Here is a 26,088-nt window from a genome sequence, read left to right as displayed (position 1 = left end):
CGGATGTGGTTTTATCGGAACCGAAAACGGAAACAGATGTTTTCAATTTAGTTTAACGGAACCGAAAACGGAAACAGAACCGAAAACGGAAACGGAACCGAAAACGGAACCGGAACCAGAATCGGAGCCTGACTTTTTAACGATGTAGTCGTTTTCCCCTTTCTAGAATAAACCTTCAGACAAAGTTTACACTTAGCCGTGTCCACACTAACTTCATCAAAATAGTTCCAAATCGAACTTGATCTTGGCTTCATTGTGCGTTTTTTTACACACTAACATTCACCACACACACTACACACAGTCAGTAGTCAGTATACAACAGAACACATACGATTTTAATTTTAATAACACGAATAAAACAAAGTATACAAACAAACAACAAATTAGCGTAACACGTGGCAAGCGGGGCGATGAGCGAATGACTGGTATGAACCTGTTTGTTTTTGAGGTATTTTTTGTGGCAATAAATATTTTTCTGATTTTGATTCTGATGTACGCCGCCGCCGCGCGAAGCATTGACATCCGTTATAACTTCCGTTTCAAACATAACGGAACCGGAACAGAAACGGATGTGTACTACCAAACGGAAGTTCCGCCTTAACGGAAACGGAACCGGAGCTCCGTAACATCCCTGCATTACACATCCCCTTTGCATACATATATACCTAAATGTTATGTTCAATCTTTTGCTGAGTGATCTTGGATACGATTGTAGGGTAAACAGGTTTGGGTCAAAACTAATAACGCCAAGTCGAGCCTCATCGCCTTACGTTTTCGGGTAATTTAAATACTTTGTTCCAAGTATTTGTGGATGTCCAAAGCTCGGCTCTTGAGGCCTACATTCAGCCTTAAAATGTAGATTTAATATAATACAAATATGATTCATTATCGACGTTATCGTATACCTACATATATTTCATCACAATTTATTTATGAATATGAAGCATGTTATATATAATGCATGTACAATGTACATTACAGTACAGTGTATATCAAGTATAGTTGAAAATGAGACGCTGCTACTAGTGCTAATATAATGCCAATCTAATACAGCGCATTCCCGAGTAGCCAGCCCCCAGCCCCGGGCTCGGGCTCCAGTATTGAGATTGTTGGCAAATAATGCGGCATTTGGTAAAAGTCGGCGCCTCCCACTCCCACCGTGCCCCGAGCTTATAGGCTTGAGTCTTTGAATTCGTTTACAAGCAAAATTGGCCAGGTATTAGTTGTTTAAATGTCGAAATGGGAACAAAACGCTGAGAGGTTACAAGCAAGTTTAGATCATTTATGTATTCATTTACGTATAATTAAAACAAATAAAAAAAATAAGATAAAAAATACAACTTAACGAAATAATATGAATAAATTATTTTAGGAAGATAATAGCCAATAAATCTGAAAAAGCCTGTTCAGGTTTGTTTCCAAGTATAAAGATATACGTAACAATTAAATAGTTATACGTTTAATTAATCATGTATAAAAACTTATAAACGAAAAGTAACTAAATTGTAGTAGGTATTCTAAATTAATAAAAATAAAATATCCCTAAACCTTAATCATAACAAAAACATTAAATTTTGTATTTAAATATGTTTTTGGCAAAAATTTCATTTTAGGAACAATCTTTTATCGCTGACTGTACTTTTCTTTTCACGGGCAACTAGTACTCATCGAGACAATTCTAACAACCTCAAACACAATTGTTTTGCGTTGTTTTATCACAGAGTTCCCATGGCCACCTCCTGTCTCCATCAGCAGATCAGCTCCATGTCATCATAATATTGCATTGTCATCCGATTTACATATGAATGAAATGAATAAATGAAATGAAATATGTATGAAAAATTTCAGCTCAATCGGAAATCGGGAAGTGAGTGAAATTTATCTTCCAAGAGTGAACCCGCACCCGCACTAACAAACTACTAAAAGGGCAAGTTAAATAGGTAACAGCTTGTAAAAAGAAATGAGTATCCTCCAAAGGATACTTACCTTGAAAAATAAAATATAAAACGTTAAATATTTATCTTGAATGCTTTAAGTATTGAAAAAGGATAACATCTTAAAACAAGAAACTTAACGAGTAACATTTTTGGGTACTTACCAGCCTTTTATCTTTCTTTGTTTGTTCTTAATTAAGTTCAAAAGTTTCTCGCCCAGGAAACTGATAAGTCATCAATAAAGAGGTTCAATTTCTTTCGCAAACCGTTGTTTAATTATTAGATTAAGATAAAGTAAAGGTTCTTTTATAGAAGGTTATTTATAGTCATTACTTCATAAGTTCTTAAATTGATACTATTCCACGTATGCAGTATGCACGTGAAAGTTCTGTTCATTACATGAGGTGCAAACTGAAAATAAAAAAAGAGAAAGCTGTACAAGTACCTAATTAGACCGTCATTCTATGTGTGCTTTAACTCTTTCTGATAACTTGTACCTTAGGAAAGGCTTACCCTGATACGCACACGCTTACCCGACGCCCTTTTTGTATGACGATTTTGGGACTTTAGAAGTTTTGTATGTAAATGTAATTCATCAAGATTACCTAAATATTTATGACGCATAAATATTCTTGCAAGATTTTTATTACTTTGTCATAGTTACGTTTAAGATGCTAGTTATTGCAAAATTGTGTTGACAATGACAAAACATAAAATTATGATGAAGAAAAAGCTCGCTGCCGCACTCCACCTTTACTAGTAGCTACGCGCCGTAGCGCCGTAGCGCCGTGGCGTGGTCGTCGTAGCGCCGCTACGAGTTTTAGGCGCTACGAAGTGCTGCGTGAACTCGTATAGCATAATTTTTAGTTATTAGCTTTAAGGATGACTCACGGCTCGCTTCGGGAAATGAATTAGAGATTTAAGTAGATACGATATAGTAAAGATATGTGACGTTCCACGACAAAAGGTACCTAATGGCGGCTGGCGCCGCGATTCGGGAAATGAATTAGAGATTCACTATTAGAGATTCTAAAAATTCAATATAAAATCTACGATTTTGCGTTCTCTTTCCTTAATGACTATCGACAGAATATTTAATTTTGTGTAATCTCTTTTGTTTAAGGACGTCCGCTAGCTGGCGCGGATGCACGGAGCGGGTGAGCAGGTTAACGAAAATAATTTGGTATGAGCAATACTAACTGGCACAGACGCGTGCGACGGGTTTTACCTAAAATGGCACCCGCGTGCGTGCGCCCGCTCCGTGCACCCGCACCAGCTAGCGGACGCCCATACCTACCAAAAATAATAAGGAAACTGCGACCCCATACTCACTTTGCATACTATTTTGAATGACTCCCCAGTTTCACCACTGCGTAAGAGACACCCTTTTCTGCGACATGTATACAGTCACAATGTTCATTGAATAACTTATGCACATCAAAACAAAACTTTTGCCTAAAATATGAGCTGTAAATCCTTACAATAAGGTTTATTTTACAACAACAAACACAAGCTGAATACAGCTTTAATACATTCAATGACATGTACCGCGGTTTTGGCAAACGCATTCAATTTAACTTTGCGAATTCTGACATTTATGATAATTATTTAGACGTTTTGTAAACTCGTATTACGATACATGAATATCAACTTTACGAGAAAGGAATAAAGTTTAAAATCAGAAAAAAACGATATTTGTATAAGATGTTACGTATTTCTCTGAGATATTTATTTGTAAATGGCTCAGAAATTTCTATGATAACTACGAGTACAGTTGAACGCAGAAAGATAGCATTGTCAAAGTGTTTAATTGTCAATTAATACCTTAATACCGAGGCGTAAGGTCCACCGATATTCGGGTATATAATTATGTAATATTGTTAGTACTATTGGATTACGAATTATTTTTACGTATGTATGAATGTTTATTTCTGAGCCATGTTATTTATTTATTTATTTATTTATTTTAAACTTTATTGCACAGTAAAAAATATACAGTGACAAAAGGCGGACTTAATGCTACACGGCATTCTCTACCAGTCAACCTTTAGGCCAAACAGAGAAGCATAGTTGGTGCGGGGTATGTAAAAACACTAAAACTTGATGCTTAAAATTAATAGGTACAAATATAAATGTAATACGAAGATAAAATAAATATATATACAACAACGATATATACGTATATGTATACAATAATGATATATATAATATATATATATATATACATATATATACCTGCTCCTAATTTACTATGATTTAATTATGAGACTTTTCAAAAAGATACTTGCGCAGCTTGCGCTTGAACGTTAACTTAGTATCGGCTTGTCGTATGCTGAGAGGCAAATCATTCCAGAGACGGATGGCTTGCACGGTGAATGATTTGGACATAGCACTAGAACGGTGATGCGGGACAGCTAAAACAAGTTTACGAGCAGTGCGAAGTTCGCATCCGGGTCGGGCAGTTACAAATTTAAATTCAGATCTCAAGTAATCTGGCGCCACTGGGTCAAATAGAATGGAGAACAGGGTGCATAAACTTTTGAGACTTCTGCGCTCACGAATACGAAGCCAGTTGAGTTTATGGCGAAAGGCGGATACGTGGTCATATTTCCGGAGGCCATAAATGAACCGAATACAGTTGTTCTGTAGTCGGTCGAGCTTGTCCAGTAATTCTTGCGTCACATTAGTGCAGCACACATCACAATAATCAATGACAGGTAACACCAGTGCTTGAATAAGGAGAGTTTTGGTAGAAATCGGTAGAAAATGTTTAAACCTATATAGCGAGCGCAAGGTATACGTAACTCTTCGACACACATCGGACACTTGGGGTTCCCAGGTCAGGCCACAGTCAAACAGCAATCCTAAGTTTTTAACTTTGGTGGAAAAAGGGATGACAATATTTTCGAAGAGAATCGGTGCAACATACGTGAAGTCCTTATTTAATACCAGACGCGGATTCCCGATAATGATAGCCTGACACTTGGAGGGATTCACAGCAATTCCGAAGTCTTTGGACCAAGATGAGATGCGATTGAGGTCATCATTCAATCTCGAGATAGCCTCATCCACGTCCTCAAGCCTCGATTGGGTGTAAAGTTGTAGGTCATCAGCATATAAATGGTAGGAGCACTTAATTTTGGTTGTAATCAAGTTAATAAAAACGGAAAAAAGCAAGGGAGAAAGTATACCACCCTGAGGAACGCCCGAAGTTAGGTCGCACCAGTCGGAAAGCGACTGATCAGCTCGGACGGCCTGGCGGCGTCCCTGTAGGTAGGATGCAAACCACTCTGCCACTGACGACGAGATATTTAGGTGATTAAGTGTAGCGAGGAGGAGATCGTGATTTACTGCGTTGAATGCGTTCGAGAAGTCAATTAGGACCAAGACAGTAACTAGTGAAGATTCAATGCCAAGCCTTACATCTTCAACGACCTTTAGCAGCGCAGTGGTGGTACTGTGACCTGGGCGGAAACCTGACTGTAGCGGTGAGAGGAGATGGTTGGAAAAGATGTGGGCAGACAATTGTTTATGGACAACAGCCTCGAGGACCTTTGATAGGAACGGAAGGATAGAAATTGGGCGGAATTCTTTAAGTAGAGTGGGATTAGGGGTTTTCGGGAGAGGAATAACAAAGGCACTACGCCACGCAGAAGGGAAAATACCCGAGGACAATGAAAAATTTACAATGTAAGTGATGATTGGTACAATGTTTTCTAAGATATTTATTATCATTAACCTACTTATCTCGTCATGTCCGATCGCATTCGACTTTACCGACACTAGCACCTTACGTATCTCGTCGTCAGTAGCCGGGGTGAAAGAGAATGTAGTTATAGAAGGAGATGGCAGAGTACTGATGAAAGATAAACTAAGAGACTTTGTAGTGGGGTCTAAGGAAGAAGTTTTAGAAAAATGATTATTAAAATCGTTTAAAGGGAATGGTAAAGAATTAGAACTACATTGAGAGCTACCCACACCGATAGATTTTAGAAACTTCCATGTGTCAGCAGGCGAAGAAACAATGACATTATCGTGAATATATTTCCTTTTCGCAGCTCGCACTATCATGTTGCATCGATTCCTTGCAGTTTTATAAGCGGTCCAATTGTCATCACACCTATGCTTTTTAAACTTAGTGAATGCTCGATCGCGTCTAGTCATTGCAATTCGGACCGATCGAGTAATCCAAGCAGCGGGCGGCCGCTTCAGTTTGACGTTACGGACGGGCGCATGAGTGTCAAATAATTTTAATACCGCCGCGTTTAGTGAGTCAACCGCCTCGTCAACCGTCGGTGCTATAAGTGTTGGTGTCCAGTCTATCGCGCAGGCATCATAGTCTAATAAAACATGGTCTTCCATTCCCAGAGTGACACGGGGCTACGTCACAACAACATGGCCGCTATATATAGCGCTATCGCATATTATCATATAGCGCTGTCGCATGATGACGTAAGCCCGTGTCAGTTAGGTGACCTAGAAAAGACGGGAATGGAGTACCAGGCGGAGTATATTATTATACCATGGCAGGCATCACGTTTTAGTGCGTCAGCATCGAGCCTAGCAAAACTACGCAGTTTAATTGAGACCGATTGCATCTTAGGAGGTCGAACCTTGTAACATAGATAGACAAGATCATGGCGTGAGAACCCTGGAGCCGCAAACTGACCTACTTTGCCCACGTGGTCACTCGAGGAGGTCAAGATGAGATCTAGCCAAGAGTCCGAAGTGTCAGGATTGTAATGGGTCGGATTTAAAGGCAACACATTAAGGGCCGCAGATTCAATGATGGATAATAGCTTGCGGGAACGGGTATTATTTTTCAAGAGATCGGTGTTAAAATCGCCCATGATTATGTGATGTGTGCCCAATGTTATGAAAGACGCGAGCAGTAGTTCTAGTGATAATAAATAATCTACTGTAGGTGGACAATAAACTACCCCCAGAACAACCTTTGCCCCCTTAATATTTACTTCGACGACCAAGTGCTCCATGGAGTTAGAAAATTGAGAAGGGGACGACGATAAAATATTGAAGGGGACATCACTGCGCAAGTACATGGCAACACCGCCTCCGCCTTTGCCCGTGCGGTCGTTGCGCAGAAGAATATACCCAGGGAGCCCATATGAAGTAGATGGAAGATTCGGTTTTAGCCAAGTTTCTGAAATCAGAATTGCATGGGCACAGCAACTGGAAAAGGTATCAAGGAGGTCGTTATGGTGGCTAGGAATGCTCTGGGCATTTAAATGACAAAGGTTAAGAAGTTTATTCGAATTTTGGAATTCACGCGTGATAAGGTCACCAAGGGTTTCCGGCTCAGTCAACGTCGAGTCATTGAGAGAATAGAAAGAAGAGGACAAGTCGCAAGCTGAGTAAAATGATACATCATGTGACATAATACACTAGTGCAGGTATGTAAATAAACTATATAATAAATAACAATATTATAAATAAATATAAATAATAACAATTATTGTATATGCTTTATATATGTAAATAACTACAAATATACTATTACACCTAAATGATAGCCAGAGGGCGCTGTTAGAACCCGCCGGTTGACCGTTTACAGGAAATAGGTCTTAACAAAAACATATACACAAAATAGGTTGTTACACAGGCTACACTAACAATACTACAACGCTAACTTAAAAAAAAAAATCGTGTTGAAAAACAAAAAAAAAAACAAACATTTAAAGCATTATAAACAAAAACAAAAAAGTAAGAAGAACATACTTATACAAGTTTCCGAACGAAACCAATCTGACAGATGACACGAACAGTTCATTTCATACACTGAAATATAGGTCCATGATTTCATACCGTTCACAAAAAACACAAGATAGACAGTGACAAGGAGGGTATAGTGTTAAAAGTGATTCAAAACATTACTTTAACAACTAAAAGAGAGGTAGTTGATAATTAATAAATTGCAACTGCAGATTTGACAACCTACCGTGCGAGCGATACCCATGTTGTGTACTACTCGATTACAAGCAAAACAAAGCATGAAACGGAAGGAGTATCGCTATGGCGCACGTCTCGTACGACGTTCTTCGGTCTGCTTCGTGGGCAGAACCTTCACTGGCGGTTGGGAGGCGGGTATCAGAGCAGGATCTGAAGCAGGCTCGCCGGCTGCGGCCGAGGAAGACGGTGCAAGCAAGGGGGCCGACGCAGGCGCAGGTGCAACGCTATTACCAGACGACTGCACAGGCGCATGCTGGGCGGTCAAGGCCTGAAGCTGTTCGGACGTCGTCACTCGTTCCTTCTTGCCGCTGGATAGTTTTATGTAGATGTTACCATCAAGGCTCCAGACACTGCGCACTCCAAAATGCCTGCGGGCTGCAAGGAACAACGTCTGCCTTTGCCTGGTCAGGAACTCTGACAAGACTACAGATGTACCTTTAAGTGCAGTTTTTTTGGCCCATACTGCATTTCTAACTGCATAGTCAGAGAATCTGACAAGGACAGGACGAGGCCGGTCAGTTTTGCCACCAATTCTATGACATACTAGAATGGAGCTGCGGGTCACCTCTTGCATAGCCATGTTCTGCTGACAAACAGAGACAATTACCTCGGAGATGTCTTCATTAACAGCTTCTGCAACTCCGCCAAACAGCAAATACTTCCTGCGGTGCCTCATCTCGATGGTGTCGACAGTGTTGCTAATCACCTCTATTTGCTGACGGAGGAGCAGCAGCATAGCATTGAAATGTGCTTTGAAACTGGTAACTTCCTTGCTCAAGCTGCTGATGGTAGTATGTGTGAGGGGTGAGGGTGAAGCGGACTTCAATGCAGCATCCAGTTCTTCAAACCGCCTCGCAAAAGAAGTCTCCAGTGACCTCTGTGACTGCAAAATCGCCTCCAGTGATGTCATTTTGTGACTTTTATATTGAAAAAGTGCCTGGTTAAACAGTGAAGTTAGGGTCCAAAGGTCAACCGGCAGGTGTGAATAATTAAATTCCTAGAAGTGCATGGGATCCAGCACACTACAGGGTATGTACTAATAGCTATAAAAAGCACTGTTTTTATTTAGAAAAAAATGACTTATTTTGTTTATACTAAATAAATTATTTAAAATTCTTAACTGACTTGTGTTGACTTTTCACACCTACCCCAAAAAAAAAAAAAAAGATGTTATGTGGATAAAGCGTGGATTTATTGCTGTTCCGGGCTTTTATTGTTTTAAAGGCTTTACGTTAAAGCTGTAATTAATTACAACCAGAAGAAAAGTTGGTATATTTCATTTTTAAGTACTAAATAATTATTTAACTAGGTTTTAACGGTAATCACAACATACTGTCCTTTTAATATTTATTTATTAAAATTTTATTGCACATAATAAAAACTTAATGTGCAAAAAAATTACTGCGGGAGGGGGGGGGGGGGGGGGGTACCGGGTCAGCAAAATGCGTATCGAGTTACGGCAGTTCAAACATTTGCTTTATCAAACTACACAACGGGACTTAATCGCGTATTTAAGTTTTAAGATTTATCTCCGACGTTTCGAGGACGGCGTTGTCCCCGTGGTCTCGGAGAAGACTGGCTCTCGTTGTGTAGTTTGATAATGTTTAATAATCGTGAAAGTTTAAAAAATTTGCTTATCGATGGACTTCGATGGAGGTTCACAAACTCATGTAATTTTTGATTAAATGGTGTCACATAACAAAAAACATCGTGTAGGTATTAATATTAAAGTAAACACTTAAATTTGATACTTTCATAAAAAAAAATCTAACAACTCCACAAAGTCACACATTTGACTTGTCCGCTCTGAATAGTGACGAGATATTTCAGATGCCGCTGACCGAGATGGACGAAATGTAAACAGACGTGCGTGTATGTATCGAATATTTCGACATTCGCATATTTATGACGGCGATCGGCTTTGATCTGACGGATATTTGGGGCTGTTTCCGATATTTGGGACTTGAGGACGTAGATGGATGCAGTAGGCTGATCAAAATTACTGTAGCTCACAACTGATGGCTGTTATTGTAATTGTTTTAAATGTATCTTTAGTATTTTAAATTAACACAACCAAGAAATGACATTATAGTACATTACGATACTAGTGCGAAAAATAGGATATGCGCAACGAGTGGCGATAAATTAAAACACGACCTAAGGGAGAGGGAGTGTTTTAAATCGACACGATAAGAATTGAATACGAAAAATGTTTTAAATATAGGTACCTACGAAAGCTCACGTTTTTTAAGTCGAACTTTGCTCGATATGTTTCGTTTCATATCGACCCATTTCACACATCGTGAGTTACCCATTGGCCATTTTCATACTCAGAAGAGAAGTCTCGCGGAAGTCTTGTCATTACCAAATTCTTGCTAACCAAGTGAGTAAAAAGTATGACTAAAGTATGTGACATTGATGGATCACAGAGATGTTAAAATAAAAGTTGTCACTCACAGACAATCATTTAAAAAGAGTGTGTGCATATCCTAATAACATCATACGCAGCACAGTTTAACAGAAGAAGTTTAAAAGAAGAATACCTACTCGTTATGCGTTATTATATCAGAAAAATGGCCTTTATAGCCCTTAACTTTGAGTATGTTCACAGAAGAGACGTGAACATTGTTATGACCCTGACCTTAATTTAAAATTTAAGTACGCCTTTGTTAGTTGTTTTTACTATGTTATGTAATGCTACTTAACCTACACAAAAGTTAAGCATGATGGCCTGATACAATGTCGGAGCTTAGTGAACCTAAACAAGCAATGTGTATATTTGAAAATCCTCCACGCATCTCGCCCGCGGTGATCCTCGCACTAAATGACATCAAAATACGTCCCCGCGTCACGCGCGTCACGCGCGGAGCGAAAACATTACCTACACTGTGTCGACGCGACGGTGACACACTCGTCTCGTCGAGTGAAGAAGGCATACGGACAAAAAATAAGTGATAAATATCATGTGACACTCACACAAATCGACCTAATCCCACAGTAACACTTAAAAACGCTCAATAAAGCTTGAGTAATGAATACTATCGATAAGATATACGATATATGTATATACCTTATGAATGGATACCTATATGTAAATAGTTTTACACTAAAAACATAATTATTGTACATTTATTCGTGATAACACATACAAATCAGGGTGGCGATTAGGACCCACAACCTCTGCTTCTTAGAGCTCATTAATCTTATTTTTAAAATACCTTTATTTTAAAAATATACCCTCTATGCATCTGACTAAATTATAGCAGCATCATCTGCTGAGTTAAAACCTCTACTTGTAAGAACCTAAGCCTTTGCTTTTTGACTGCAGCTAAAGTTAAGTTGGCCGATTACAAGAATATTTCAGAACCTCCACTAAGCTCGTATTCACAGAAATCCACGAACGGTCCCAAACACATTTGCATTTTTTGTTAGGAGTTAGGACAGTATGGGTAAAAATAAGTAGATTTAGCTAATATTTTTTTTGATAGCAAATAATTCCAATAAGCTTTTACACGTTTTAATGTATTTAAACATACAATATTCACGTAAAGTAAAGAATTGTCAGCAGTTTACATCGATCAATCACGCCTACACTAATTACACTATCACTAATTAGCAATCAATCAGTTTATTCAGTATCTAATATTTACTTGCTTACTTGGTATCCGAAGTAAGACATGTAGAATGTAGATTTATCTCTATCGATTAAAACTATTTAAATTTTGATCAATCAGATGTTGAGCTGGAGTGAGGCCAGAAGGGTCGGTGAAGTTAGGAAGGCGTGGCGCGAGCTTGTAAAGGCCCTTTGCACCTCTGGGGTGCCATAGGACAACAACAACGGATATTTATAAGGAAATAAGCTGTTCGGCTTTTGACCTCTACAAAAGTGGACACATGGAAGCCACATCATGAATCATGAATGACCTATGTTTCTGAGGAGTCAAACAATAATTGGCCTTTTTAAATATTGCAGACGTTTCATGGTTGTACGATAGGTATAGACACCGTTTTTGGTGGCTGAATAGACCGATGCGAAACTAACATGGTCTACTGCAGGCCTACGTTTTTGCCTCTTGTATGCGGCGAACCAGGTCTTATCACAAATCTGGCGACCCTCCGCAACACGTTTGCGCCACTCCGTCTGTTGAGCCCCTCTTTGCGCAATCTTTAAAGCGAAGCAATGTCCTCCCAACGTTTTACGTTTTGCATTCGCAACTGCACCAAGAAGAATACGACGAGGTAGTCGAGGGCTCCGTCCTGTGCACATGCTCTGGCCAACGCAGGCGTCTCTGTTTGAGAAACGCGGTTTTTATCTGTCACACTATCTTGCCATGATATTCCCAAGATCTTACGAAAAGTCAAATCGATCCCCGGAATTAAAATAAGTGCAAATAGTTTATGGATAGCTTAGCCCTCCTGTAAACTTATAACCTCAGCCCATGAGTTGGAAACTTTAATAAGTACAAACACGTGTAACTTTTAGTGAAAATTTAATATTTTTACTAAACGAAACCGGCCACCAAGTAAAACAATGATGCATGTGGGCCGATTGCGTCCGGCCCAATTAAAAGTTGGCATTGTTACCAATGGGCCTTCCGGGCCGCGTTCCGATTGGCTACGCGAACAGAGTGGGAACCACCAGCCAATAATGACCTCCAGGCAGTGCCGGATTAACTAATAGTAATAAGCCATTTAACTTCTTGTCTGTGTATGATAAGGATACTGAGCGAATTTTATTCATCTTTTTGCATTGTTTTCGAGAACGATTAATCTGCTCTATGTATACAGCACAAGGTGAATGCACGGTTTTTGACCACCACACACATATATTATAAAAGGTACATTAGTTGCTCGACATCTCGCCTTGGGACACCAAAGTCTTAGGGAAAGATTGAATCTGATGGATGACCACGGAGGAAGAGGAGCACCAAATGTTTAAGACACCAACATTTTAAGTTTTCAAGTTAGTAACAGCCGCGAGCACTCTTGGAGCATTCGTCTAGATCGTACAATTCGTTTGGTTTGCTGAGAATGCTAGAAAGCCGAGAGTTTTGGAATGCAATTTTTCCTTAAACGATTTTCCAAAACTATGTGTAGGTAAGGTACTCATAATGTTTCTCATGGACCATGAGTCATGGTTCAAGTTTGTATTACAGTTTGTCCCGCGTATTGTCCTGTTTGGCGATTGGAACAAGGCCCTTCGTGCCATGCCAGCACCAAACACTTATTTATAACCATCCAGAAAAGTTTGCCAAGTTTAAGAAAGTGACCATTGGCTGTGAATGAATTACAAAGTTATAAAAGGTGAGGCGCCAGTTGACCTTGGAAAGTGATTATTGATTAAGAAGGATTTTATTCACCTAAGGTTGGGCTGGCGTTTCTTGGCAAACTCTATACTATAATATCCTAAAACTCTATACCGTAATATGTTTTATATCGCAAAATTATACTACCTATTCATAACCTAGAACAATGTGCACATTGATAAGATAACTAACAATTCATATAATATGTATACTGCAAGTGCAAAGAGTTCGTTCATATTAATAGTGCTTTATTTATAATTTATAAGGTAGATACAAACATTAAAAAGAAAAATAAACTAACTTATCTATAAAATAAAACTAAATTAAAACTAAAAATTAATACTAAATAAAATAAAATAAAATTAAAATACGTCCAAGAAATTGGGCCCCTTTGGCATACTAAACCAACATCTTATTTATTATAAACTTAGCTATTATAAACTTGACTACAAATCTTTAGTAAAGTAACGTAACTTACACAAACCAATGTAATATTGCCGCAACAAACTTGTGTCACGTTCCAAACGCTGATTGGCTCCCGACGGTCATTGCGATGTCCACGCGAATCAACCATATTTTTGCTTAGTTGTAAAAGTAGGTACCTACTGATGTGCCATCGGAAAGTTTCCGAAATCACCAGATTTCCACATGAAAAAATTTCGGAAACTTCTTATATTTTTGTATAGGATATGAAATTTTCAATTTCCATAATGAAAGTTTTCCTTGTTTCCTAAGAATTTTGCGGAAATTTCTTCAATTAAATTTTAACATTTTGTATACTTTTCGCGACTTACACATACGATTATCAAGATATAATGGAATATGTACGTAGAATATAGTACCTATTATTTGTATCCCACTATTTAGCATCAGCGAAGCGTCAGACTGTCCTATATATTATACTACTCTTTGCGTCAGACTGCCGGACGCCTACAACTACATACCTTTCTGAAAATAAAAGTACATTATTCGTTATTTCTATCAAAGGGAATGCACAGCTATTTCTTTACAAATATATTTGTATAATATATTCTTATATATATGTATATTCTCTTTGATTCCCTCGAAAATAGGACTGCAATAAACCACGCAATGAAAATGTAAAGTAGGTTAGTAATCCAACCTTCCCAGGCCTATTCGAACGTACACTGATATTAGAATGACATATAACTGATGTCATTCAGTTATCGTGTGTTGCGCTCGTACTTGTTCTTACATGCATTGGCGCGGGCGAGACGCACGATAACTACATAACATGATTCAAATATCATTCTGATGTCAATGTAGGTATCTACGTTCGAATTGGCCTGTCGGTTTGAGAAATATATTTAGTTGCAAACGCAATATGTTCCCATTAGGGAAATTCCATTGGCTTTCATAGGATTCTAGGAATAGTTAAATAAACAAGGGTAAGCGGCATTACCTAACCACAAGATGCCGTCAGCTAAGTGCCTCTGTTTCCGTTACACAGTGTTTCTAACAGAATGCGATTGATAAAAGAAAACGTATAAACGTTTACATTTTAATATTTAAGTGCGAAAGTTTGTTTACATATAGGTTTGTTATTTAATCACGTGAAAATACGTCCACTTAGTAGAAGAGAAGTAGAATTTTCTTAATTTCAGACAGAAAGCGTTCTGCCCACCTTATAATTTGGTACAACGTTTCCTCGACAAAAACGGGTAATTTGTTTTAATCATAATCATAATATATTAATTTATTTTTTATTTATTATTATTTTATGTGTAAACATTTCTTCGATATTACCAAGTGCAAAAATCCGCCGTCGGCTTTGATACAATCCTAGAAATTGAGAACCTTTCCTTCCATCCTTCCAAATTTTGATCCATGTCGCCAATCGGTACATTGCCGTGAGCTTACTTCTTAGAAAGGTACCGAGAGCAAAAACCCAGTCTCCTAGCATGGAAGCGTATGCTCACATGTTCTTACACATACATTTTTACCCAGAAAAAAGGCTAGGGGTCTTTGTCCGGCGTCAGCTGCCGGCCGCTGTTCATACTAATAAGCAAAACGCCGATGTGGGTGAGTCGCAGGCTGCAGACACGCAAAAAACGACTAATTGAAAGATTCCATCTCATGTGTGACCAATCAAACTATGTATGCAATATTTAGGATTTGTCTTTAGTCATGTCCATTTTTCAGGGGTCGTGGTATATACCTAGGCAAAAAACTTAGTTTAAGCTGGTCGTGTGCTTCAAGTACTTTAGTGTTCAAATAGATTCATATTTGGCATTAGTAACTTACTTAAGTCCACTCCACTATTAATAATCTCAAATACATAGTTATATTTACACTTAACCACTTTTGATAAATCAATGTAAATAAAATTAATTTTACTTATGTGCCTTCTTTTTTCATACGAGTATGTATAAGCCTACGATTTACTATTAGGCCGGAGCCCCACTGCTGCGCACGCTATGTACACAACCCACGTTTCTATACAAAATTTCGTGGGCTTGCCCACGGTTTGTATTAAAACGTGGGCCGTGGATGTAGCGTGCGCAGCAGTGGGGCTCCGGCCTTACACTTTTGTGCAAATCGCGGCTTAATTTCGGAGTCAACTGCTGATAGATTATCGCAAAGAATGTTAGATGCGGTAGAACTCGTTTCCGTTTGCATACGTCACTAATCTTGCCGTTCGTGATGCCTGTGCTACATTTGTTATAATTAAAAATAAAAATCATATATCTCAGCCGTGGTCATTGGATGTAACCCTGGATTACTTTCTAGCAAGATATATAATTATATTGTTTAATTTTAAATCTTTAACCAGGAACGTTGGTCATTCGGCTTCAGTACTTATATCCACATTATCCAAGTTCTATCATCATTATCATTATGCTGTCTAATAGTTCCAATATATATCCCCCTATCTATGATGTGTTTACACCATCGAAGGGTCCTCACGCAAATAACGGGGGTCGAGAGGGCGCCGCTATCGCACCGCCTCATCTACCAGTAATGGAATCTATTGACATGAACTTCAAATAAACAGATAAGTTTGTTGTATAAAAAGGAATATCTCCCATACATTCCTTTTTATACAATCCCGATGAGTTGTGGGAATTGTCATAAATAATGGTACAAAAAACTAAAATTGATTTAAAATTAACGAATCTCAGTAGATAAACGAATCTTAGGGTTACATTAGGTAACCTATTCATTCATTTATTCGGTTTTTTATCATTAGATAAATGATCATTATCTGTAACTACGTATTAAACAGCCCAGACACTAATATAAAGGATGTACTCTATTTTCATTTTTTTATGAACGTCTACCCGCCACTCTCAAATATGAATCATCAGATGATGTATTTGGGCGCCGATTGAAGGAACTTTTATTGAATAAAACCCTCTACTCTGTCAAAGAATATAAATAATAAAATCTTAACTATTTAATTTTTTTTAAATAAGTATATCTTAATTTTTATAAATTAGTAATTTAGTAGATTGACATACATTTCCTATTATTGTAATATATTAATTTTGACCTATTGACATTACCTAGGCTAGTCGTATATTTTAAATATTTTTATAATTATTTTTGGACATTTTTATTTTTGACTGATTTTTACTTTTTACCTACTCTTTTCTATTTTATAGAAAGTCGTTTTATATTATATTATATTACTGTTTTATTTTATTGTTTTTAGATTATTATTATTGATATTTTGTTGTGACGATCTTTTTGTGAATGCATTTTATTTTGACATGTAAAATTTAATGTACATTTTCAATAAGAAATAAATGAATCTAATCTAATCTAAAACTGGCTACATGCCCATCCTTCGCCCAATACTGGTACTTTCTTGGATCCGGCCTCCCTTAGACTGGCGACTGGTTTGCGACTCGGGGTTTCGTTGTGTACGCCACACGTATGCTCTTGTGGCACGGACGTGGACCGACTGGGACACCACGGATTATCTTGTCAAAAAAGTGCAGGCCGTTTTTCGAAACATGCGACGCTTAATGACATAGTCCGTCGGTCTCTTGCCACCATCAATGTGCCTGCTCTTCTTGAGCCGACTGGCATTATCAGAGATGATGGCAAGAGGCCCGATGGGGTGTCTTTAGTTCCTTGGAGCTTGGGACGGATGTTAGTGTGGGATGCTACCTGCGTAGACACACTGGCACCGTCCCACCTCCAACGGACTACTGTAAAAGCGGGCGGAGCGGCGGAAAGCGCCGAAATTCTAAAACGTAACAAATATAAGAGCCTCGGTAGAGAGTACCATTTTGTACCATTTGGAGTTGAAACTCTAGGTCCACGGGGTCCCAGCGCGCATAAGTTGTTCGCAGAAATCGCGAAGCGTCTGGTTGACGTAACTGGTGACCGAAGAGCTGGCGGCTACCTCGCACAACGTATCAGCATTGCGATACAGCGAGGAAATGCCGCCAGCATCCTTGGTACAATGCCTCAAGGGCCTATTTTAGATTTAAGCTAGTTATTAATTTCGTTTAGTAGTACCACTGTATATATATTGTATCTAATATAATCATACAAACAAGCACAAATATCGCGTCCCATTCGTAACAAACAGTAACTTGCCTATTTTCAAACTTCACGGACGGAAGTGGCCACGAGCGATACTTTATAATAGGCTAAGATTTCAAGATGCTTTTACTTCAACCCTACTCCTTATCTCCAGTTGCGTATAGCTCAAAATAGCGTAAATAGACGTGTGTAATTGGGACGTTTTCGTTTTAAGGAACAGGAATAAGTCAAGCAGAGTTCCGAGAGAGTTGGCGGACTAACTTCTGCTTATCAATATTGCTTGGCTTTATTTAGTTTATGTTACCTTTGATATCTTCACTTGGTCATTTGAGGGTTGTGATTTCATAGCGCTAACTATAGTTTATTCCATTTCATATGGATCTTAAAATAATGTAAACAGAAAAGTTAGGTACGTGTATCGGGTAAGTATGGGAGTGTTTTAGTAATTGCTTTAGCATTTTTGAAATGTCCGTTTTGTTAACAAGTTTCCTGTTTAAACTCAAAAAGAATGATAGGTTTCATTAGTTTCACCCTATTCAAACTAAAACCTTAACAAATAGTTTAAAATGGCCCATTCTTTTCCTGAGCCTGAAGCTCAACATTTCTCCCAGAAGTCTTTTCATTTCAACATTTCCGAACGAGAAGCTGCGAGCAGACGTTGGGGAGAGTCGGTTACATCGTGGATATTTTGTTTAAATATGAAGTGCATATGTGGCTTTTCATCAGAGATATAAAAGTTTAGTATCATGGCTACATTCATTAGGATGGTGAGCATTCTACGATGAAATCAACAAAATCAGTATACTGTAGGTACCTACGCATTTTTTCGAAAGGACTGTTTTCGGTGCGATTTAGCCGAGCACTGACGAAAATCATTATTTTGTCTCCTTTTTAGCGGTATGCCATTTCTGATCAGATTATTGGGGGTTATTACCCCCGTACTGGAGTATTGTTTAGTGCCTCACTTGTAAATAATAAACTAGGTTGTTTATTGGGAAACTAAACGTGAAACGATTTAACCGCGGCGGTACAATACAGCCGACTCTCCCCTATGTTCACGGGTAACTTTGTTGCGCATATATCAGCTAAGCGGCCAACGTTTAGGATCTTGACTTTAAATGGATATTCGCGTGGCAGTTACCTATATGCGGATATCGGACTGAAATCATTCTGACCAGGAAGCCTATTTGAACTTTATCAATCCTTATTTATGAACTAAAATAATATAAGCGGGTTATAAAATAAATTATAGAATCAGAATAGTAACGACTTTGACTTATCTCTACCAGCCTCAGCTTGGTATCCAGTAGTCCATCTAATAAAGAAACAAACAAGTCACAGGACTGCGAGATCATAAGTGTTGAATGGTGTGAACATTTTAGTTAAGTAGGTGGAGTGTTAGTAAAATTGTTGTAATGTATAACTAACTAGCTTTATGGCCCTATTTTGGATATATAACCAGCCTTCAAAATATAGTCTTTTGTTCATAATTTTTTGTATAATTATGGTCAGTTTTGCAAATTGTAATTTTGACAGAGATTAATATATTTCACCTGTCTCCCATTGACTACGAACGCTATACGAGGTTCGAAACGTCGTGATATATTTTTAATTCATAATATGCGATATAATCAATTTAAATAGTTTTATTTAATGACTGACTGCAGCGGCAACCGAAAAAGATACGATAACAAAAGTTTTAATTCATCTACGCCACTTTACTGTGTTTTCTATTTTAAATAAAATCCTTGTGCTACACATTGCCGGGACTGGGCGTGTTCCACTTCGAACTTGTTTCATCGCTTCTTCGAGCCGTTTGATGCTTTATTTGATTGTTTTAAACTTTCCGCCGCAAACAAGCTTCATATTTGTCAGATTCCCACGCCATCTGACGCGGTTGATATACGGTAAAATGGCAAGTCGTAGGTATATAAAGTCAAGCGGTAGAGTTTTAGGTTCCGACATAAAAGCTGGATCAATTTATGGACAGATTTTTATTTAGTTGACGATTTTTTTTGTCAGATTCCGTTATAATTAATTGTGGATAGAAAAAGTTCTCTTTTCTATACAATATAAGCGCAATTTCATCGATTTACAGACCAGCCAAATTTTATCAAATTCAAATGAAAAAAATAATGCGTCAATAAAATAAAAAAAATCTGCCCTTGTAATGCTCCAGAATGCTGCACCTTTTCTCCCTGAATTGTCATTTATCATTCCTGCGCTACCTCAATCGAAATCAAAAAGAAATAAAAGATAAGATAATACTGCGGAAGTAATAAATTTATACTGTTTCAAAATGAGGATAATTGCGACGTAAAGCGGCAGATTAATGCTCGCGTGCAATCTGCTTTTAATCGCGTTTTCAATCATGTTTTTGTAAAACGTCTAGGGAAAAACTCGCTGAGATTCTGAGGACCAAGGTCAGGTTCACTAATCGGGAACAAAAACTCCAACAAGGTGGTCTGATGGTTCGGCCCTTGTGGAAATTATGGAGAAAGAGTTTTGCTGCTGTAAAGTGTAAAAAACACTACGTGTTTAACCTTGCAAGGCCCAATGTCCACTCCGTTTCAGTCTAAATATAAAAAATATAAAATCTAATGAACCATTAAAAGTAATGAACTATATTTCTTATTGTTTCATTGCTTTCTCAAACAAAAAAATCATCCTAATTAAAATTGTATTAATGTTAACAATATTAACAACTTAGCTTAATGTTTTTGTTAAAAAAAATGTTATGAAATAATTAATTGGGACACGCTTAACGATATTCTCCGCCGGTCTCTTACCAGCGTCAACGTACCAGCTCTTTTCGAGCCTACTGGTATTGTAAGAGATGATGGTAAGAGACCGGAAGGAATGTCACTAATTCCGTGGAAGATGGGACGAGTGCTGGTGTGGGACGTCACCTGTGTGTGGACACCCTAGCCCCGTCTCATCTCCATGGCACTACTGCAAAAGCCGGCGCGGTGGCAGAAGCGGCCTAAAAATTAAAAAAGACCAAATATAGGGGTCTCGGCCCCGAATACGATTTCGTACCTTTCGGTGTCGAGACCCTTGGCCCGTGGGCCCGAACGCGTCTACGCTATTTAAGGATTTATCCAAAAGGATAGCAGACGCCACTGGTGATCGTAGAGCTGGCAGCTTCCTCGCACAAAGAATAAGTATTGCGATACAGCGAGGAAATGCTGCCAGCATCTACGGCACCATTCCGCAGGGGGATAGTTTGTAATTATTTATTTTTAGATTAGTTTTATTTATTTTTGATTTAAGTAGTTTTTAAGTTTTGTAGGTTAGTTATTTAATTATGTTTTGTTTCTAGGTATGTATGTATATTATATTAAGTTCGTATGCACTAATAAATAAATTTATATGGTAAAAAAAATAATATTAGCGAACCTACTAACATATATTTTTTGTAAATATGTACAAAATGTGACCTGTAAAATTTGCTTTTACCAATACTGTATTCTGTAATTTACTACAACAAGGTTCTAAATTAAAAATAAAGAAATTTTGTATGGTGTAGCTATGATACATCTCCATAATACGATTTATCGCCTAGAAAAACTTACAAGTACGTAAAAGCTGTTGGTTGAATCGCGGTTCATAGTAGGTAGTCATTCTCGTATGAAGTAGGTAGTCATTCTTGTATGAAGTAGGTAGTCATTCTTGTATGAAGTAAGTAATGCTCATATTTCTCATGCTCATAGTAAAGCAATCAATTTGGAGTAAAGATAATCTGCATTAAACACAAATAGGCAGGAACCTAAAATAGCCATATACCTACTTACTGAAAATAAATTCTTTATTGAATCTGACATTGTAATTGGCAGTTTTCTGGCGCACCGGATATTACTAGATATTTTCGCGGTAAACGCTTTTCACATTTAAAATAAACCATTAAAAAGATGTCAATATTTCAGTTGTGATTGTGAGTCGTGCGTTTGATACAATCATTAAGTCCTGTTATATTTATAAGAAAATAAACAAGGGCAAACTGTAGTCTGCTTGTAAATCGCCTGATGTGTGACTGCGATAGCTTGACATAGCAAGTTCCGGCGGTAAAGCGAGACTTCAGCCCGCATCAGATTGAACACGTTGTTATAGTTTGAACTGAGGGGCTACCGCGAAAACCGAAATTCGCAAATTGCGGGGATCTTACTCTTTTACTCCAATGAAGGCGTAATTAGAGTGACAGAGAAAAATGCCCGCAATTGACGATTTTCGGTATTGGCGGTAGCCCTACTGGTTCTGATACGGGCTTGACGATCGTCTCGGTGATGGGCCCAGGGCTCGGAAACCGTTCTCATTTGTCAAACCGGTTTCGTTCATTCGCCCTGGAACGAAACGGATTTCGTTTCCGTTTGCGGTTACCGGTTAAAGAACTTTTGAGATAACGGTTTACACCAATTACGTTCTCATTTCGTTCTTGAGGAACGAAATAAACCGGTTAAATTGAGAATGTCGCAGCAAGATAAAATGAGTATTATTATTTGTAACCGGCAGAATATCAATGTTTTGCTCGAAAAAGCGAAGCGAATCGCTGAGTAGGAATCCTTTTACAGCGACTCACACTTCATACTACGGTATTTTGTGTGCTCCGAAATATTGTTTTTTGTTTACTATTTTTTATTACTTATCTACTTATTAATTAATTAGTGTATGTTTGTTAGATTTTTTTCACCTGTTTGTTAATAAATTGTTTTAGGTGTTTCCAGGGGCGTAGATCTAAAAAATTACGACTATTACAAAATAGTCAACCAAAGTCAAAATAGGCACTCTCGAAAACCTATAAAACGACATCCATGATGACTTTTATGACAAAGTCCACGGCAGACATCTTGGATTCCAAAACGGTCATCATTTTCGACTACAAAATCGTTTTAGTTTGCCTGCCGCGATCGCAGGGCAGGCGAGAGGGCCCTGTGTCCGCGCGCTAAAATTAATTAGGTACTCTAAAACATAAGATCTATTGTTTTTACATGTGTAAAAATTACTTTTTTATAGCACAGAATAAATGGAAGTAGATATATATAGTTTTAAGTAGCTTATGAGGTAGCGATAGCTTGACATAGCAAGTTCCGGCGGTAAAGCGAGACTTCAGCCCGCATCAGATTGAACACGTTGTTAGTTTTGAACTGGTTCTGATACGAGCTTGGCGATCGTCTCGGCGATGGGCCGATGGGCGCGCATCCCACGCACGACCTTCACTTCATTGAACATGTTGTTATAGTTTGAACTGGTTCTGATACGAGCTTGGCGATCGCCTCGGTGATGGGCCGATGGGCGCGCATCCCACGCACGACCTTCACGTCATTGAACATGTTGTTATAGTTTGAACTGGTTCTGATACGAGCTTGACGATCGTCTCGGCGATGGGCCGATGGGCGCGCATTCCACGCACGACCTTCACTTCATTGAACATGTTGTTATAGTTTGAACTGGTTCTGATACGAGCTTGGCGATCGTCTCGGTGCTGGGCCGATGGGCGCGCATCCCACGCACGACCTTCACTTCATTGAACATGTTGTTATAGTTTGAACTGGTTCTGATACGAGCTTGGCGATCGTCTCGGTGCTGGGCCGATGGGCGCGCATCCCACGCACGACCTTCACTTCATTTCGACTGCACCAATCACCGTGAGCAATCTTCAAGGTCGTATCAAAACAGGACTAAAGCCGTAACATGTTTTTAAGCCTGAATCGGCCTCATTTATTTCATTTATTTATTTATTTATTTCAAAACAAGTTAAACAGCATAAACAAGTTAAAAAATTAAATAGTTAAATAGTAAAAATAGTAAAAATACCAAACCACTGCTAACTTACACAGAAAATTAAAGAAAAAGAATACAATATGTATACAATTCATCACAAATTACAATACCTATTGACATCTAAACATAAATAATTAGCACATTTTAAACTGTTGAAGGACGTGCATCCATGGTTACGTATACTACATGGAGCACTGCTAGATCACGGTTCCGTATACTACTGTGTTGATTTTTTATATGCAACTAAATATATTCATACAATTATGCTTAGGTAAATTGTATGGTTCCGAAGGCCGCCTAATAATAATATAAATAGGCTTTTCAGGTAAAATGTTTAGTAATAAATTAACATTTTCTTCAAAGCTAATTCATTTCCTTAGCTAATAATCATAAATTGTAATTAGTAGTCCCCAAAATAAAGCCAACACTAACTATATGTCCTAATAATATATGGTCCGTGTTGTCCGCAATCTCAATAATTTTACTGCAATATCCACTGACAATAGCTAGACCTTATCTACTTGCATTAAGGTCTAAAACTGATCAGTTCGCGATGTATGGTAATTAGCATAGGGTGTAAAACAATACTCTTAATTACGCTACGCGCACATATAACATAAATCAGCCTTTTCAAGAGACATGGTTCCCTAAATTAAATAATGTCTACCTACTTATACGTTATAATTTATTGCTACGAGTAGACTGAGATCTAGAAAATAATTGGATGCTTAAAATTGTCTGAGATAATAAATAAGATGCTTACAAAGATTCGACCCACACTAATATACCAACAGGGCAAGTTAAATAAAAGCTTGTAAAACGGAAGGAAGAGATGGTTAGAATAGAACATTGGTTAGAAACTCGATTTATAATTAACAATTTGTTGCGGTTTTAATCTTATTTTGATACGACCTTGAAGATCGCTCACGCTGATTGGTGCATGCGTAATGATGTGATAGTCGTGCGTTAGATGCACGCTAATCACCAACATCATCGTCAAGGGCGTGTCAAAACCAGTTCTAAACATAACAAAGCGTTTAAAATCGACTTCCGAATATTAAAAATAATCCTATTATCTCTCAAAAGTGAAAAGGAAGGTGTAAGATTGTATGGGAAATCAATAACGGCTGAACCGATTTAGATGAAATCTATGTCTACATCTTTGATTTAGTTGAAAATGATACTAAACTTGACATAGAAATAGAACCTATAGTTAAATAGTAGATTGTACAACAAGGGCATAAAGTGACCTATATTTACCCGAGGCAATTTTTTGGTCTGAGCGAAGCGAAGACCAAAATAGTAGACGAGGGTAAAAATGGACATTTATGCCCTTGTTGTACACTCTGCTTTTCACTTCGATTGCGAGGAAAATATACAAAAAATCAAATATTTTAGGTTATTTTAACGTATTTATTCAAGACTAAAGAAAATTGTTATTGGGCCGGTCGGAGGCGCGGGGCACGCCGATCGGGAGAGCGCCGGTCGGGGGCGCGCCGGCAGGGCTGGCAGTTTGTATGGCAGAATTTGGACTTTATTGCTAAGTCAATAAGGGTCGTAATAGATGATTTTACTTTATGCTCTAGAGCATAAAATGCGATTTTATGTCGTCTACGCACGACATAAAGGTGCACTTTTTGAGCATGAGAAGTGAAAAAAATCTTCAGACGTCACCGATCCTTAAACCCCCCCCCCCCCCCCCCCCCCACCTGCATTAAAAATCTGGGTGGCTCCACTTCTTAAATACATTTTAGGAGGGGTGGAGTGGTGTGATGACCTCCCCGAGCGGGAGACAGGGGGAAGTTTGGGTGGGCTCCGGCCTGCCCAAAGGTCCGTCTGTCACCCCCGGTCCATCCTGGGCAACGTCACTAGCGACTGGCATTCGTGCCTCTTTCTAGTGGCGGCTAACATCCACACTGGTGTTGTCAGTAGGTGTAGGTTACTACTGACGACCTATACATAACCTACCTGTGCTAGGACCTGCACAGTAGAGCGCCGTACGCAAGGATGACGGGATCCTGGGGATTGAGCCATTGCCAACCCGCGTGGTAACACGTCTGCTTCGGCCCTAATTTCGGGCAAAACGGTAGCCCGGGCTACTAGCCACAGTCCGGGAAATGGTCAAGTGAGGAACCGTAGGTGGGCTCACGGCGAGAAGTGAGAGGGCCGCAGAGGCAGTTTCGGCTGCTGATGCGGTGGTGAAAGGCCATGCTGAGGAAGTGCGTTTAGGTGAATCGGGCGGAGGGCGTCTGACCTGGACGACCCTACGTCCCACCTTCACACATTTCCGATGTCGCGCAACTAGCCAACTTCTCACTTCTATACCCGAGTCGGTGTCCTAACGACTGAAAGCACCTTTTATATGTGTGTGTAAGCGTTCCCAAGGTGTGGGCCCTTGTAGGGTGGGAGCCGATGAGGATGAAGTTAATCGTTACGAACTATGGATACCAGGTCTAACGAAAAACCCAAAGCTGATCCAGCAGCGTCCATCGCTAATGGTGAAGCTACACAGGCGAGACAAGCTGTTCCAGTGACAGTGCGTCAGACCGAAACCCCGGCCCGTCCGCAACCCAGTTCATCTGGGG

The 26,088-nt window shown here is 38.8% G+C and overlaps 1 protein-coding gene across 1 annotated transcript; it reads right to left on the bottom strand.

Moving 5' to 3' along the window:
* Nucleotides 1–7,796: 7,796 nt before the first annotated feature.
* On the bottom strand, nt 7,797–9,015 carry LOC134795092 (uncharacterized). Its single transcript, XM_063766926.1, has one exon. The coding sequence runs from the start codon at nt 8,809–8,811 to the stop codon at nt 7,963–7,965; it is 849 nt and encodes a 282-aa protein (XP_063622996.1). The 5' UTR covers nt 8,812–9,015; the 3' UTR covers nt 7,797–7,962.
* Nucleotides 9,016–26,088: the final 17,073 nt, after the last annotated feature.

Source organism: Cydia splendana, chromosome 11, assembly GCF_910591565.1.
Source record: "Cydia splendana chromosome 11, ilCydSple1.2, whole genome shotgun sequence".
In the NCBI taxonomy this organism is placed as follows: Eukaryota; Metazoa; Arthropoda; class Insecta; order Lepidoptera; family Tortricidae; genus Cydia; species Cydia splendana.
This window is presented reverse-complemented; position numbering and strand designations above follow the sequence as displayed.

What these genes read in the sequence shown, in the direction of transcription:
- LOC134795092 (XM_063766926.1), bottom strand. Translation starts at nt 8,811, where the DNA reads ATGACATCACTGGAGGCGATTTTGCAGTCACAGAGGTCACTGGAGACT.